Raw genomic sequence first — 18,088 nt, 5'->3', positions numbered from 1 at the left:
AAAAAGGAGTAAATATGTACAAAGATAGAACATAGCAAAACATGCTACCAAAACAAAAATATAATAATAGAAAGTAATAAAGGCACTAAAAGTAGACTGTGTAGTATCCTCTTGATGGATGCTTAAAACACTTGTGTTAAAGGAAAATTTCTACAAATTTTAGACAGGTTAACTTGACTTTAACTTTTGCAAAAATTCTTTGAGGATTAAACAGATGTGAAAATTCCTGCGCAGTGATCACAGAAACAACATAGATGCATTAAGAAGTAACAAGACTTGGGGCTGAAGATTTAGCTCAGTGGCACCGCACCTGCCTCACAAGCACAAGGTCCTGAATTTGATCCCCGGTATGGGGCGGGGGGGAGAGTAACAAGACTCGCCAGAGTAATATCATTTAAAATTTTTTTCTTTAAAAATTTTTTTTCAGTGCTGGGAATTAAACTCAGGGCCTTGTGTATCCCTAAGCAAGTATGCTGCTGCTGAGCTATACCCATTTCCTTTTTTTTTGAGGTAGAAGGATATTCTGTAAATGTTTGGGTTGCAGTAAGGCATATGATTATCATTTTATTCACGTGAACATGTTTGGCAAATGTTGTTTGATTAGTCAAACCAGCAGTCTATCATATATTGGACATGTAGGCTTCCAATAGCCATTTAAACTCAGTTACATAAAATTGAAAATTCAGTTCTTCATCTCCCAATTGGACAGTGCAGATATAGAATATTTCCACCATAATGGAAAGTTTTATTGGACAGTGCTGCCCTGGAGATTCAGATTCTGTAGGTCTGGGTGTTCTAGATTTGGCAGTCTCTCCAGAGATGACCTATATAATTAGGCAGATTTGAGACTACTTAAGGGATTCATGTTGTATCTCATATTACTTCCCCATAGAACTCTTTGTTTCTGCCAGCATATTTGTTGGTCCTCTGTGAAAATCTTTTACAACTTTCCTTGTTTTATTTCTTCCTTTTGCTTTTGCTCTTGCTGGTGGACACTCTTGGTTGGCTGTTTGCTCATCATCCATTATTCTTCCTACCTGTAAGAGTACTGACTTTCTTAAGATATGTGTCTTGTTTCATAGCCACATGCCTGAGGTCAAGCTGGGCCCGTCCTCAGATCCAGGGGTGTACTTGAGTGGCCAAGGGGATGGATTTTCTTTTAATTAACATTGGTTCAGAAATGAGTTTGTAACCCAATGACATAGGAGTGAAAGTTTGGAAACAGGTAACTAGGGAGAGTTTCCTCACTGTGCAAAGAACCCTGGGGAAAGAAATCTTCTGGAATTGTGTGTAGATATGATACCAGCACTGTTAGAAGTATTTTAGTGTGAGTTTGAGTGTGAAGCCACTATCAACGATATCAGAGTTGTGAGACAGAGTTCCTTATATGGTTAAGGTGCCTCACATTTTCTTTCTCAACTTATTGTGCATTGACAATTATTTTCTTATAATTCATCCATTTTCCTTTTTTTTTTTGCCACTCAATGCATTTTCATTGTTCTTAAAAATTAATGCAAGACTCCACTTCTCTGAGATTCCAAACTGTTTTTGTTCACATCTCCTTTTCAAAAACTTTTAGAATATAACAGGTAAACATGATTTCCAATTTCTTGGCCTCGTTTCTGTTTTGTTGTTGTTGTTGTTTTTTGGTTTTACTTTGAGGCAGGGTCTCAATATGTAGTGAGGGTGGCCTTGAACTCACTATGTAGCCCAGGCTGGTCTCAAACTTGTAGTGATCCTCCTGCCTCAGCCTTCCAAGTGCCAGGATTACAGATGTATGCCACCATGCCTGTTCTGGTCTGGTTTCTTCATCTTACTTGCAAATTCTTTGGAAGCTCAAAGATCATAATACTTTGTATACAGAGAGTCAAATATCTATTTTTTTCCTTTGTCTTCCTAAAGTTGTGATTACATACATGATATAAGCTTATGCAAACATTTATTGTGTGATAAAGCAGAACTTAACTAATTTAATAGTATTTGAAGGTTTCTGAAATAAAGGTTTTGTCATTTGTTTTCTAGCTGTCATCACTGACTGAAGAAGAAAAAACTGTGACAGAGCAGTTAAAATCTCACATGCCACACTTATGAAGAAGTGGAATTGCAAAAGGGAACTGTAATTACGAAGAGATTAATTCCAGAGAAATACAGGAAGATGTGTCATTAACAGTTCATGAGTAGAGGTGGGGGGCTGGTAAAGGAGGAAGAGGAAGTTGGGCTTGAGAGACAGGGTCATGATGCCTTTCATAAAAGGAGGATTAACAAGAGCAGATATTATATTAATAAAGTTCAGCCAAAGGATGGAATGGAAATAAAAGGATTTAAATATCTATACCTTATTTAGTTTTGTAATTTTAGGTAAGGAAGTCCTTTAATACTAATTTGCATCTGTTTTCTTTTTGTATTGTTGGGATAATAGATAGATAATAGATGTTCTGGCCTATCATAAAAGAATGTTTATACATTTTAGTCTGTCATTGTGTGAATGAATGTGCATTATAAAATAGACTAAAAGCAAAATATTTGTATTATATATTATATATAGGTATATAATTTCATTTTTGAAAATGTTGATGGCAGATGGAGTTACATTATTGGTGAGACCACTAATATGTGATATGTAGTCTTTCACAAAGTTTAATATGTTGGCTTTCCTGTGTAGCCTCACTTTTGTTTACTTTTTTCCTTAAATCATCTGTCTGCTAGTGTTGAGCAGCATAAATTTGTTTTCAAATGCCATTTTTGATGACCCCTGTGGTATCTCAATAATACTTTTATTCTCATTCATCCTATAATTGTTCATTCTGTATAAAAGCTAAATCAGGTGAGGGGGGGTCTCAAATAAAAAGAATATGAAAACTCAGAAACAAATCAGTGGAGCATTTATCTACTACTTTTTAATTTAATTTTAAAGTCCCTGAGAAGAAATTCCTTTTTTCTTTTCTTTTTTTTTGGTACTGGGGATCAAACTTACCACCTTGAGGTAGAGCATGTGCTTAGTATGTGCAAGGCCCTGGGCTAAATTGCCAATACTTAAAAAAATTTGGGCTGGGGTAAAAAAAAAAGTTAATTACACGAGTATTTATAATAATGATACAGATACACATCTTTAATAGGTGAATAGGAAAGTAAATCATGGTGTATCTATGTAATAAGAATCCAAGACCCCAATACATTTTTACTGTTAATGTGGGAAATGTTAAAACCGTGCTTAGATGGGGAGAAGAGGAGCAGGTATTGCAGTTTTGTTGTTAATACTGGGTTTTGGAGTCGTATCTGAGATGTAAACACAGTCCCTCCTTATGTGCAGTTCTGCTTTCCATGGTCTTAGATGCCTGTGACCAACCTTGGTCCAAAAACATTTAAGTGGCAAATTCCTGAAGTAAACAATTCCTAAATTTTAAATGTCACAGGAGTAGCATGATAAATCAATCTCATGCCATCCTTCTCCATCCCTTTGTCCAACTAGTCCACACTAAAGGCACTACTTGCCCATAGTCATTCAATAGCCATGGTGTCATAGTTGTATTAGTTGGGGTACTGTGTTCCACGTGTAATTTTTTTTATTTTTTAAGTTTTGGTTTTTTTGAGACAGGATCTCACTATGTAGCTCAGGCTGGCCTTGAACTCACTATGTAGCCCAGGCTGGCCTCAAACTTGTGGCAACCCTACTGCCTCAGCCTTCCGAGTCCTGGGACAACAGGTTTGCTTCACCACTCCCGGCTACGAATAATTTTTTTAAATTGAAGTAAAATTCCCACAAAAGAAACAATATTAGAGTGTATAATTGAGGACATTTTAGTACAAATAGTGTTATGCAACCATCACCTTAACATAGTTCCAAAATTTTAAATACTTTTTAATGAAAGCATTTACAGTCCTATATTAATCTAAATTTATATCCTTGTCTGGGGCTCAGGTAGCTGAAATATACCTAGTTCCTGCTTACAACTTACAAGTTCCAAATGCCTGATATTCAAGAATTTCTTAATTCCCTACATGCACACTCTTGGCTAAAGCAAGTATAAAAAGATTGTTTAGTTAACTAGACAGGAAAAATTGGGTTCAAATTAAGAATTTTACGTATGTCCTTTTGTGTCACACACCTTCAACTTCTGCAGTGTACACATTGCTTCTGGCAGGAAATTGTAGAAAGCAGATCTCAATTATAGGAAAACTCCACACAAGCTGATAACCCTTTGTCCTTTTAGTAGTCCCAGGGCATGGCGAGCGTCCAAAGCGTCCAGAAAAGCGTGGAGTGTGGTTCTGAAGACTTTACTCTGGTCCCGTCCACCCTACCACCAAAATGAGAAACATCTCTCCAGACTTTACAGTATGGAGCTTTTCAACTCGTTTCTTTGGTAGGGGGAGAGAAAAATCTTAAAACCTTAGAGTGCGGCCAGGTGTGGAGCACGTGTCTGTTAATCTCAACTACTCGAGATGAGCTGGTAGAATCGACTTCAAGGCCAGCCTGGGCACTCAGACCCTGAAACTAAGGGCTGGGAATGTAGTTCAGCGGTAGGTGCTTGCTGCAATGCGCAATTGCTCCCTGAAAAAACCATTCCTCACAAATCCTCCAATTTAGGGCATCTCCGAGTCACCTGTAGCGGAGCACCAGGCATGGCTGCTGATGGTGTGCATTTCCTGGGCCCTTCCCTTCAATTTCCAAATCTGAAATCCTAGGGGTGTGACTTCCAAAGCGACGTTTTTCACAAGCCAGCCAGATGGCTCCATTCTGGCGCGCTAAATTTTGAGAAGACGAGCACGGCCCCCTAGTTGGGGGCGGGCCGCCCTCCCGCTGCCTACAGCCCCTTGCAGCTCAAGGCCTGCAACCCTGTGGCCACGATTCTCCAAGTCTCGTGCACGCTCCTGCACCGCGGGAACTAATCACCCGCCTCTCCTCCCTGCCCCGCCCCTCTTGCGCGCACGCGCGTTGTGGCTTCTCTGGCTGTCGCGCCTCTAGCTGCCGTGGTTACCGTTGGGGTTCGCGAATCGTCTGCGGCGCCTCTTTCGCTTGCGACCAGCGCCTCAGACTTTCGATACGAGCGCGCCCGCGTCACGTGGGCCGAAGCTACTTCGTGGTCCTTGACTGGCGGCTGAGGCGGGAGGAAGGAGCTGCGGCCGCTGCTTACCCCCCCTCCGCTCCACGGCGGGCGCAGTGATAAAAATGGCGAAATGGGGGTAGCTGGCACAGAACCTGAGGCAATGGGGCTCTCTAGTGGGGCAGTTGTCGGAGTCCCTTGACTTGGGTGCCGGGTTGTTCTTGGCTATTTGACCTGACGACCTCGGGCCGTCGCCTGTTAGGGCAGTCCACGGACTCCGCGGGTCGCCGAGGGCCCCGCCGAGAGCCTGAGGCGATGGATGAACAGAGTGTGGAGGTGAGGGGCGTTGCGGAGGGTGGTGGTTAGTCTCCGCCACCCGGTGAGCGTTTTTCTGCCGGCCCTGTGCGCTTCCCTCTTCTCTGCTAGGGCATCTTCATCTGGTCATTGGCTCTGTGAGGCGGGCTGGCCCGGGGCTGGTTCTGCGACCCTCCGGGTGTCTTGTGCTTACTCTGTTCCGCAGTCAGGTGCTGCATAGCCTGGTCCTTTCAGGGGTGCGTTGGCGCCTGTACAGTATTCCTACCTCCCGATATTTGCCAAACTAAGCCTTTCAGAGCAAAACTGCAAATTCATGAGATGGACGTGCTCTGCTGTTCGCCGCCACTTATTTAAGAGTACTTGAGAGCGGATCCAAATCAAGGTCCAAATGAATAATAATCTTTTCTTCCCAGCGTTACATTTTGCAGGCTTCTATTCTTCCTAGATTGAACGAGGATCCCCCCCCCGCCCCGTGTGTGCATGCATATATATGTAGTATAACGTGTGTATAGTATATATATTTGTATTGTCTTATTTGGCCATAGTTTCTAGAACAATATTCTTTTTATATGACTCTAAGCGGATTTTACGTGTTTGGGATATTTCCATAAAGCCTGGAAACATCGAAAAAGACTGTTTATCGTGACTGTCGAATTTGAAGTTAAAATAGTAAATCCTTCCTGGTAAAGCGGTAACTGTTACTGAACACTCCACTTGAAACTAGTTCACCCAGTGGTCTTTGTTGTCCACTCTGCGGCCAGTTAAGAGTCTGTACCTCACAGGGTCTGACCCCTGCAGTCCTGATTCCATTCCTGAGTACGTAATTTTCTTAATTCCCTTTGTGAAAGTATTACATAGGTTTTGTATACTTACCTTGATTTCATGGTTTAAGTTTTCTGGAATGGAATAAAAGTATGCAAAAATGCCATAAAAAATGAAAATATGCAATACCTACATTTAATTTTATGTGTTTTCTCATCACTTCCTAAAGCAGCTCGCTGAGGTTTGCAAAGTAATGCTGATTCTTTACTTTTATTTTCTTCCCAAGGCCTCAGAACTGCCACCAAAATTTTTCATAAGGACAGAATGTCGAGCTCAGAGAAGTAGCTAGTTGGTTGCAGCTTTAGGACAGAAATTCAGATTTCTGGATCCTGAATCAGTTTCTCTCAGGGCAAAATACACTGCCATTAGGATACCTATATTTTTAAAACCTTTTTTCCCCCTCCTAACTATAAAAGCATGTTATTTCAGGGGAAATTGCAGGGAAAAATTCATATTGTGGATTCGGTCACAGTCTTTTCTTACTGTTGTATATCATAAGCATTTCTCTATCATTAAGGTAAATATTTTCAGTGACAGAGTCATAATTTGTGTTACTGCTACAATATTTTAATATTTGGGTATCTGGGTAGTTGCCAGATTTTTGCCATTATTATTAAGGCTTCAGTGAAAAATTTGTACATAGTCTGTCTTTTTCTTAGAATAGAATTCTTGTCAAACCTAGAAAAAAAAAGTACATTGTCCAGATGTTCTGATGTATCTGGGACCTTGACCAAGTTCTGGTATGAGATATGGTAAAAACTAAGATTTTAGCCCAAAATAAATGTAATTGTTGAGTGAATTTTTGTTGATGATGTTGGTTTTGTTTTGTTTTGGTTTGGTTTTTTGAGACAGTCTTTGTAGTGCAGGCTGACCTCAAATTCATGGTGTTCCTCCTGCCTCAGCCTCCTGAGTGCTGAGATTACAGGCATGCGCCACCATACCTGGCTCAAGTAAATTATTTTTGTAGTGCTTTTTATTCTTGATTGAGTAATCTAACCTGCGACCTTTCCATCTTGTATTATTTTCAGAGCATTGCTGAGGTTTTCCGATGTTTCATTTGCATGGAGAAATTGCGGGATGCTCGCTTGTGTCCACATTGCTCCAAGCTTTGTTGTTTCAGCTGTATTAGGGTAAGTTGTATTTTTAAACTTACATTTAGTTTATATATGAAGTAAGGATTAACCATTTCATTTAGCTTTTTCTTACTTTATATTTTGTTCCTTTCTTTAAAATGTCCTTTATGGTCTGGGGATTTAGCTCAGTGGCCCCGCGCCTGCCTTGCAAGCTCAAGGTCCTGAGTTTGATCCCTGGTACTGGAAAAAAAAAAAAAAAAAATTTCTTCCTAAAAATGTCCCTTAGATGAAGTTTTCTTAATTAGCCTACTGGTTTGTACTGCTTAGTGCTTTGGAGATGAATAAATGGTGTATGACCACGACTGTGAAATGTATGAAGATATTGAGGTGCTTCTGGAAACAAAGCTTACTGTAATTTTAATATATTTACATTATTAAATGTACTGCACATTTAACAAATACATTTTTTTTGTTTGTTGTTTTGAGGTAGGTTTTTGCTATGTAGTTTAGGCTGGTCTTAAACTCATTATGTAGTTCAGTCTGGCTTCGAACTTGTGACAGTCCTCCACCTCAGCCTCCGGAGTGCTGGGATTACAGGTATGCGCCATCACATCCAGCTAACAAATACTTAGAAACACTAGTGTTTGGGGCCAGGGATTTAGCTCAGTGGTTCCGCCACCTGCCCTGAAAGCGCTAGGACCTGAGTTCAATCCCCAGTACCAAAAAAACCAAAAAACCCCCACTAGTCCACTAGTGTTTGCTTGCATTATGCTTGGGGTTGAGGGATACTAAGATAAGTGACAATGCACCTTCCTTGGAAGAGCTTAAATTTGATTGAGGGAATGGACTTGAGTCTTTATATTGAAAAATGTGTGGCTTATGAAGAGGCACTACAAAAGTATTGCTCTCAGAAAAGGAAGAATTTACACATGTTTAATGGGTCAGGTGGTGAAAAAGTGGATAATGGGTTCAAAGAACCCATATTTTAAAAAGTATTATGTAGTTTGAAGAGACTACAGAGATGAATATAATCTATTGTCTTTAAATCGGTGAACTCCTCAAAGTTATGGGGAAGCCTAAGATGTAAAACAGAAAATCTTTTTTTGGTGTAATAAATTCTTGTAATGTGGGAGTCCAGCAGCACATTTACAGAGAACAGGTGACGACTGCCCTGCTTACATTACTTTCCTTTTTTTTTTTTCTCTGTACCGGGGATCGAACTCAGGACCTTGCGCTTGCAAGGCAGGCACAGTGCCACTGAGCTAAATCCCTCATATTACTCTTGACATAATTTCTTTATTGAGAAAATAAAAGCCATCTAACGTGATTTTTACTTCACATTTTCTGTTTCCTTATACTTGCCTCAATAAGATAAATACTGTAGGGCCAGGGATTTAGCTCAGTGGTTCCAGTGCCTGCCTTGAAAGCGCAAGGTCCCGAGTTCGATCCCCGGTACCAAAAAAAAAGATAAATACTGTATACTTTTATCTGTAACACTGAAGTAATTTTCTTGTTGCTAGGCATGGTAGCACATGGCTATAGTCCCAGCTACTTGGGTGGCTAAGGCAGGAGAATTACAAGTTGAAAGCCAGCCCAGGCAACTTAGTGAGACCTTGTTCAAAAGATAAAAAAAGTTGGGGATGTCATTCAGTGGAATTTCCAGTACCACTATCACCAGCACCAAAAAAAAATTTCTTGCAGTCACAGAACTGGACTGTCTTGGTTCTTTTATTTTTTTATTTCTTTTTAGACAGGGTCTTGCTATGTAGTTAGGCTGGTCTTGAACTCATTGTGTAGCCCAGACTGGCCTTGAATGCACAGCAATCCTCCTGCCTCAGCCTCTCCAGTGCCGGGATTACAGGTGTGCCCCACCATGCCTGGCTTCTGCCTTGGTTCTTGAATGTACTTTCATTTATTTGTTCATTCATTCAGCACTATTGCTTGCCTCCTTGGTATCAATCATTGACTTCCCAATGCTAATTGAGATATGGACAAAAAAAGTAAGTAGATACATGTTAGATATGAGTAAGTGCTATGCAGAAAAAACTGAATAGGCTTACAGAGGACTTTGAGGAGGTGATAGATAGGGTTTTAGCTGTTTTATTTATTTTTTATTTTTTTGGGTACCAGGGATTAAACTCGGGACCTTGTACTTTTGAGGCAGGTGGGGGAACCACTGAGCTAAATCCCCGGCCCCTTAGCTGTTTTAGATATGGTAATCTGAAAGGTTTGAGGAGATGACATTTTAGCAGAGATCTCAATGAAATTGTATCTGGAGTGTTAGAAGGAAAAAAAGACCCTGAGAAGAATGCTCAGTATGTTGAGAAATAACAAGAAAGCCAGTGTAGCCAGAGCAAAGTGAACAGAGGGAGAGAGGAATAGAAGATGAATTTGGATATGTGATTAAGGGCCTTGGTAATGACCTTGGATGGTAACCATTGACCTTAGAGCTTGTTTGGAGGTTCTAGCAGGGGAGCACAGCTACCCATGTACCCTTAACTAGAACAGTACTCTTATCTGAGAAAGTTGTCTGCTTTGAGCTCGAAGCTTCAGGAGGGATGCACACAGAACCGTGAGGGAGAAAGGGAAGAGTGGCCTCGTCAGCAGATCAATCAAATCAACGCTGGTGATCAGTGGGGTGACATGTTGTAGCTAGATTGCCCTCATATCTTGGTGGTAGACATTGAAAGCTTTTGAGTGATACGAAATAATTCACGTTTCAAAGATGTCACTGGGTACTTTGTGGAAAGTGAACTATAGGCAGATAAAAGAGGGAGTAAGGAGTAAAAGGAAGGTGTGCTTTATAGTGAAAGATGAGTGATGGTTTAAATTAGTATGGTGATAATAGAGGGAGTGAGAAATAAGGGAGTTCAGAATATATTTTGAAGGTAGAACCAATAGGATTTACTTACAGATGGGATTTGAGGAAAATTTTTTACAACTTCTAGATGAATGGATTTTTTAAATTCTATTTGTTATTTATTTTTATTGTTAATTTTTTGAGACAGATCTTGTTATGTAGTTTTGGGTGGCCTTGAACTCAGTACCATATGTAGCTTAGGCTGGCCTCTAGTATATTATTCTAAGGTAGAACAAACTTGAGGAACAGACTTACACTGTAGATGTACAAGTTTTGGGGTTTTTTTTTGAGAGTGTAAATTAAGTTTATTGCCTGTGAGCCGCCATTTCACTTTTATGAATGTATATGAGGAAGTTTTAGATTATACAGTGATTTTTTTATAGAAATGGTTACAGTACTCAAAAACTGGGAAAAAATTAAGACCTCAGTGATTGTTATTTTAAATTTATATTCTATGTTATGTCACCATTTAAAAATACAGTACCTGAAAAATCAAGAATTTATAACCTTATTTCTTGGTGCCAAGATTAATCATTTTTATGTTTGCTTCTATAAATTTTTTAATAATTTACAATTTTTCTACAATGAATGTGATACTTTGATAGTGTCTTTATTATTTTTTGGGACAGGATCTCACTATGTAGTTGTGGCTGGCCTTGAAGTCACTGTAGCTCACTCAGGCTGGCCTTGAGCTCATAGCGATCCTCCTGCCCTAACCTCTCAAGTACAGGGATTGCGGGCATGGCCACACACACCTGGCAATAGTACCCTTACAAATAGATGTTATTTTGTGTGTGTGTGTGTGTGTGTGTGTGTTTGTTTTGTTTTTTGTACCGGAGATCGAACTCAGGACTTTGCGCTTGCGAGGCAGGAGCAGTGCCACTGAGCTAAATCCCCAGCCCTTAAAATTTTTTAAAAAGCTAATAAAATGAAACTCTATTACAAAGTCCTATAATATGCATACAGAAAATAATTCTTACGTTTAGAAAGGAGCTTTCTAAATTTCTGTGTTGCTGTTAGCTGCTGTTTGGCATTATTAGAAAAAAATCTGGACCCTATCTTTTTTAATAATGTCTTCCTCTGGAGTGCGTACAGTGGAACTGGTATCTGAATCCTGGATAGGACTTTCTAGCATAGAGTCATCATTTCTGGGTAAAGAGACATTTCTGCGTTTGAACAACTCTTCTTCCTTTTTTTAAATTTTGAAGCTGTATTCCTTCTTCTCTCCTTCTGTGCATTTCTTGAGGACTTAGGGCTTTATTCTTTTAGTTTTTCATTGTGTAGTTATCTGGACTCTACTAGGAATCCACTCCTAGAGTCCTGTCTGGCATGGCCACTGGGTGTGTGGGGGATGGGGTTGGGGACCAGCCATCTTGCCTGCCCCACAGTGGAGTGCTTCGGTGCTGCTACCCTGGCTCACGGCCCAAGATGGCAGCCAAACTAGAAGGTTTTTTTCAACCTATCTTCTGATGTTTTGTTTTGTTTTTTTCTTTTGTACCGGGGATTGAACTCGGGTCCTTGTGCTTGCGCAGCAGGTGGCGAAACCACTGAGCTAAATCCCCGGCCCTTGAGATGTTTATTATACATCTAGCTAGAGTTGGAAATATGCATCTGAAGTTGGGGAAGACACAGATAAATGTTATTAGCCTTTACATGGTCTTTAAAACCAAGGTAGGAAGGGCCGGGAATTTAGTGTCTCTGAGCCTGCCTTGCAAGCGGAAGGTCCTGAGTTCGATTCTTGGTACGGGGTGGGGAGGGGGAACAAAAAAACAAGCAAGGAATTAGATGGGAAAAGATTTTAAGTCTGATCTCTTGAGGCACCCTCAACATTTAAAGGTCAGGACAAGTAGGAGGAGGATGTCAGCAAAGGACACCAAGAAGGTGTGATAATTGAGGTAGATAGAAATGTAGCAGAATGAGGCATCCCAGAAGTCAGGTGAAAACCATGTTTCAGAGAGAAGCTAGTTATCTTTATTATAGTTTCTGGCCTTGGAATTGACCATTGGATTTGAGAATATGTAGGTCATTGAGTGACTTTGTGAGTAGTTTCAGTGGAATGGTTGGTATCTTAGCCACTTTCTGTTGCTGGGACAAAATACCCAACACCCACAACTTAAAGGAAGAGAGGTTATTTGGGCCACAGTTTCAAGGGGTTCAGTCCAAAGTCAGTTTGTTCAAGGCAGAAACAGGATAGTGTAAGGGCAGGGCAGAGGAAAGCTGTTCAACCCATGGCAGCCAGAAAGCAGAGAAAGGAGAAAGTGGAGACAAGAATGTACTTTTCCAGGGGGCGGGGATTTAGCTCAGTGGTTCTGGCGCCTGCCTCGAAAGTACAAGGTCCCAAGTTCGATCCCTGGTACCAAAAAAAAAGAATATACTTTTCCAGGCCATGCCCCTAGTGACCTGCCTCCAACCAGGCCCTACCTCCTAATACCTTGCAAGTCAGCTATAGTGCCCCATCATCTAATCCTAAACACATGAGGCTTTTGGGGGACAGTCTATATCCAAATCCTAACAATGGGGATGAAAACCTGATGGGAGAGAATAAGAAGAGAAAATGAGGCTGGGCGTGGTGGTGCACACTTGTAATCCCAGCACTAGGGAGTCTGAGACAGGAGGATTGCTATGAGTTTGAGGCTAGCCTAAGCTACACAGTGAGTTCAAGGCCAGTTTGAACTACATCGTGAGACCTTGTCTCAAAAAAAAAAAAAGAAAAAGACAGAAACTGATAGGAAGTATTAAAAAAAAAACTTCCACAGAATTATTACTCTAAAAGCGAGAAAATAAAGGTAGTGATCAAAGAGGCATGTTGGAAGTCAACATTGATTTTGCTTTGTTTAATTTTTTTCTGGTACTGGGGATCAAACTCAGGACCTTGCGCTTGCCAGGCAGGCGTGGCGCCACTGAGCTACATCCCCAGCCCTGCTTTGTTTAATTTTTATCTTGCTGAGACTTAACAGTTATCCAGAGAATGTTACTGAACAGACATGGATGATTACAGAAGCTAGATACCCCACCTCACCAAATTATACCAGTGTTCATTTGAATGCTTTCCCTTTCTCCCATGACATTTCTTTTCATCTGACTGTGGAAATTTGACTCTGATGGTCCAGATACTTGTGTCACTGAATACACACAAAAGGCCAGACTTGCAGTTTATTGACAGACTAAGACTGTATTCATCTTCGGGCTAGTGTTTCTTCCACACATACCTAAAAGTGGGTACATCCACTGTATTTTCAGACTTGGTCTCTCATTTATCAAACTACATTCATTTGATTATTTTTCAAAACCTTTTCTTATTTGTTTTCTTTGTACCACCTTTTTCCAGTTCTTTTGTTTTTTATTTTGTTTTGTTTGACCCCTTGATTTTCAGCCTTGGTAGCACTTTATATGTTTGCTTGTAATTATTGACTTTGTTTTGTTTTTATTTTACCAGATATTTTTCATTAGATATAATTGACACCATAACTAGACATAAAGTGTACAGCTTAAGTTTTTTGTTTTTCCAGTTTGCTAAGTTTTGACCCTGTAGTTTTTTTGTTTTTTGGGTTTTTTTTGTACTGAGGATCGAACTCTGGTCCTTGCACTTGCGCAGCAGGTGGCGAAACCACTGAGCTAAATCCCTGGCCAGTTTGCTAAGTTTTAGTAAGTATATACTTGTGAAACTATCACTACAGTCAGGATAGTGAATATATCTGTTATCATCACTGAAAGTTTCTATGTCCCTTTCTACTGTACTTGTCCCCAGTGAAGTAGTTGTCTGATTTCTGTCCTATAGATAAGTTTGCATTTTCTGGAATTTTCCACAAATAAAACCGTACAGTATATACTGAAATGTGTTTGGCATTTTTCACTTACCAAAATTATTTTGAGAGTCTGCCACCTGCCTCGCAAGCACAAGGACCCAAGTTCGATCCTCGTACCAAAAAAAGTTATTTTGAGACTCATCTGCATTGTATCAATAGTATTCCCTTGTATAGCTGGGTAGTATATACTCCATTTATATACTGATAGACATCTGAAGATGTTTTCAGTTTTTTTCTATTATATAATAAACTGCTATGAATAGCTATATATACAAGTCTTTAAATGGACTGAAGCTTTATTTTCTTAATTAGAAATGGAACTGCTAGGTCATGTGAGTATGGTTAACTTTTTACCATTGCCAAACTTTTCTGAAGTAGCTGTAGTATTTTACATTCTTGACAGCAGTGCATGAGAGTTTATTTCCTCCAAATTGATGCTATATGTTTGATTTTGTAAATTTTAGTTATTCTTACTGGTATGTAATAGTATCTCATTGTGTTTTTTCTTTTTAATGCTTTTTTGAGGTATAGGTGATCGTAGCCAGGGACATGTGCACACTAGCAAGCACTCTACTACTGAGGTATACCCCTGGCCCTTTTTATTTTTTTATTTTGATGCAGGATCTCACTAAGTTACCCAAGCTGGGGTTGAAGTTGTGATCCTTCTTCAGCCTCCCAAGTTGCTGGGGTTATAGGTCATTGTTTTTTAATTTATTTGTTTGTTCTTTTTTGGTAACAGGGATTGAACTCGGGACCTTGCGCTTGCGAGGCAGGTGGCAGAACCACTGAGCTAAATCCCCAGCTCATTTGTTTTTTTGAGACAGAATCTCACTCTGTGGGCCAGAGATTTAGCTCAGTGGTTTCGCCGCCTGCTGCTCAAGGGCAAGGACCTGAGTTTGATCCCCGGTACCAAAAAAAAAAGAATCTCACTCAGTAATTCAGGCTGGCTTTAAACTTACTATATAGCTTAAGCTGGCCTCGAACTCAAGGGTAGTCTTCTTGCCTCAGCCTCCTGAGTGCTGGGATTACAGGTGTACAGCACCACACCTGGCAGGTCATTATTTTTTATTTTTTATTTTTTAATTTTTTTTGGTACCAGGGATCGAACTTGGGTCCTTGTGCTTGCGCAGCAGGCGGCGAAACCACTGAGCTAAATCTCTGGCCCAGGTCATTATTTTTTAAATTAACATTTCTCTGAGGAGTAAGGATTCTTTCAAGGGCTTATTTGCTATCCATATATTGTTTTTGGTAATATTATCAATGGATCAATCCTTGCCTTTGAGTTTGAGAAAAACATTTTTTTTTTTAGTATTAAAATTGCCATGTTTATTTTCTGTTTAAATTAAATTATGGAATACAAGGTAAAAATGCAATAAAGTGGAATGCTTAACTCTATCCTGGGATAGGCAGGAAAGTTTTATGGAGATGAATAACATTCCTGAGGGACAGGATATGGAGGGGATTGTATAAGGAAATACGCAAATATGATATGAATGGTATGTATTGCAGCATTTGGCCTGTTTTGACCATATTTAAAAATATAGTCTGGTCACTCCCAGTCATGGTCCAAACCTTTGATGAGGTTATAATGTAGCAGCACAGGGGAGCCCAACACATACATCATTAGAGTATTATAAATACAATGAAGGAGAAAGTGAGGGTTGCTGTGGGAGAGCATGGCAATAATATTTAAGATGAGATTTTTTTTTTTCCGGTGCCAGGGATTGAACTCAGGACCTTGCGTTTGCCAGGAAGGTACAGTGCCACTGAGCTACATCTCTGGCCCAGGCAATAATATTTAAGATGGTCTGTAGAGTGTAAGGAACACTTTCTAGGAGGAAGTGACATAAACTGGAGGCTAAGTGTATGGGAGTATCTCAGATAAAGTTGTGGATGAATATTCTGTGCAGAAAGGAAACTTTTTTTTTTTTTGGTACGGGGGATTGAACTCTGGACCTTGCGCCTGCAAGGCAAGCACCGGAGAAAGGAAACATATTTAAAAGCACTTAACCTTGCTGGATTATAGGGTGCGACTAAAGATAGCCTGAGACTAATTCCTGAAGAGAAGTATGGGAAAGATGTGACTTTAGAGGAGTAACATGGTCAGAGTGTAGTTTCGGGGGAAGAAACCTGACCCAAATCTCATTTTTGCCTAGGGTCCAAAGAAATATTGTTGTGTTTTTTTTTTTGGTACTGGGGATTGAACTCGGGACCTTGCGCTTCCCCGGCCCAAAAGAAATATTGTTAAGGTTTATTAAGAATGGAGAGATCAGGGCTGGGGATTTAGCTCAGTGGTTTTGCCGCCTGTTGTGCAAGCATAAGGACTCGAGTTTGATCCCCATACCAAAAAAAAAAAAAAAAATGGAGAGATCCTTTTCTATTTGCTTTTTTTTTTTTTTCCTTCCAGCTTTATTTTCTTTGCTCTGAAGTACCTTGTTTCCTATCATCTTAAGTCTTTTTTTCCCTGTAGTGCGGGGGATTGAACCTAGGGCATTGTACTGCAAGTGCTCTACCCCTGAGATGCATCCCCAGCCCTTTTTACTTTTTAAATTTTATTTTGAGACAGGGTCTCACTAAGTTGCCTACGCTGACCTTGAACTTGGGGTCCTTCTGGCTTGGCCTGAGAACCTGGGATTATAGGCATATACCACAATGCCCAGCTCATCTGAAATCCTTTATTATCCTTCAAGGTTTCCTTGAGAAATTTATTACTGAATTATTTGACTTCATGTAAAAGCTCATGTTCTTTTATAGAAGTCGAAAGGGCTAAACAGAAATAATAGATACTTGGAATACATTGATGTAGGATTTGTTATTTACCTCAGGACCTATTTGCCAGACTTAAAATTTTTAGCTATTAACCTGTTGTGTTCAGAAGAGTATTCAAAAATTCTAATATTTAGTATGTGGTATAAAAATGTTCCTAATCTAGTAATAATTTAAATGGTTAATAAAATTTGGGATTTATGGGGCTGGGGATTTAGCTCAGTGTTTTCTCTGCCTGCTGCACAAGCACAAGGACCCAAGTTCGATCCCCAGTACCAAAAAAAAAAAAAATTGGGGGTTTAATAGAGACATTTATCTTTTCTGAAATCTTTGTATATGGGCCGGGGATTTAGCTCAGTGGTTTCACCACCTGCTGTGCAAATGGAAGGACCCGAGTTCAATCCCCGGTACAAAAAAAAAAATCTTCGTATAACTATAAAGAAACCAAAATTCTTAGATGTTTAAGTTACCAAATTATAAAATCCTCTTAAGATTTAAGAAAAAGTTACACTACTATACCTATTGATAATTTAAATTAATTTTATATGACTATAATATGCATACCTCAGAATTAGTTTGCTTTTCAAAAAAGAAATTTAGTACCTTAAACTTTCTCAGGGAATTTGTAGTACTTTAGATAGAAGAAAATCACTGGTATGGTTTAATTTTGAGGATGGAATGACAGGATCATTATTTTTGTGAAAACTGCATGTTTCTTATGAAACCCAGATAGTCTTAGAATCACTTCCTTCCTATGGGACAGTAGCCTCTTAACTATTTTAGGAGAAGGTCTGTCCTTCTGAAAATTTGTTCCTGCCAGGATAATGAGACAGTAGATTGCCTGTTATTTCTATAAGTATCTCTAAAATTAATTTAGGCATTAGAGAATTAAACTCGTTAAATTTGCTTTATAAATACTGAACATACACAAATTAATGAAGATTTTACAATAAAAATTAAATTCTTTTATTTTCATAGCGCTGGCTGACAGAGCAGAGAGCTCAGTGTCCTCATTGCCGGTAAGTATTTTACTGCAATTATTTGTGAACTCAGAAAATATTAAGGCTGTGGGGTCAGAGTGTACCATAGGATTCATAAGGGAATTTTTTTTTTAATTTGCTAGACTTTTCTTTCGTTTTTTTTTTTTTAAACAAGGTCTTGATATGTAATTCAGGCTGACCTTGAACTCACTATGTAGTGCAAGCTGTCCTCAAACTCATGGCGATTCTCCTGTCTCAGCCTCCTAAGTGCTGGGATTATAAGAATGCGCCACCACTCCCTGAGGTAGACTTTACTTATGAATACCGTTGAATAAAATATAAACAGTATGTCTAGAAAAAAAAATGGGGAGACTAATTTATCTGACTTGGATTTTTGTAGGGTGTATTACATAGTTTGATGTGT

The 18,088-nt window shown here is 39.5% G+C and overlaps 1 protein-coding gene across 14 annotated transcripts in view; it reads left to right on the top strand.

Moving 5' to 3' along the window:
* Trim37 (tripartite motif containing 37) overlaps nt 1-18,088 on the top strand; it is a 141,859-nt gene that overhangs the window by 23,184 nt on the left and 100,587 nt on the right. For 7 of the 14 annotated variants that reach the window (XR_015443147.1, XR_015443146.1, XR_015443144.1 and 4 more), the window contains exons 2-3: nt 7,208-7,309; nt 17,663-17,703. Coding sequence is in view for 9 of the 14 variants with exons in the window: in XM_013067665.3 (XP_012923119.1) it covers nt 7,208-7,309; nt 17,663-17,703 (143 nt within the window). In the remaining 5 variants the exon portion in view is untranslated. Of the gene's footprint in view, nt 1-2,022; nt 2,872-4,923; nt 5,379-7,207; nt 7,310-17,662; nt 17,704-18,088 lie in introns of those variants that run through there. The other 7 variants (XR_015443145.1, XM_087191430.1, XM_087191433.1 and 4 more) reach the window with 4 other exon arrangements.

This window comes from Heterocephalus glaber, unplaced genomic scaffold, assembly GCF_053883595.1.
Source record: "Heterocephalus glaber isolate CG9 unplaced genomic scaffold, H.glaber_assembly_v1.0 deba00001564, whole genome shotgun sequence".
Classification (NCBI taxonomy): Eukaryota; Metazoa; Chordata; class Mammalia; order Rodentia; family Bathyergidae; genus Heterocephalus; species Heterocephalus glaber.
The sequence above is the reverse complement of the archived record's forward strand: the minus strand, read 5'-3'. Positions and strand labels throughout refer to the sequence as shown.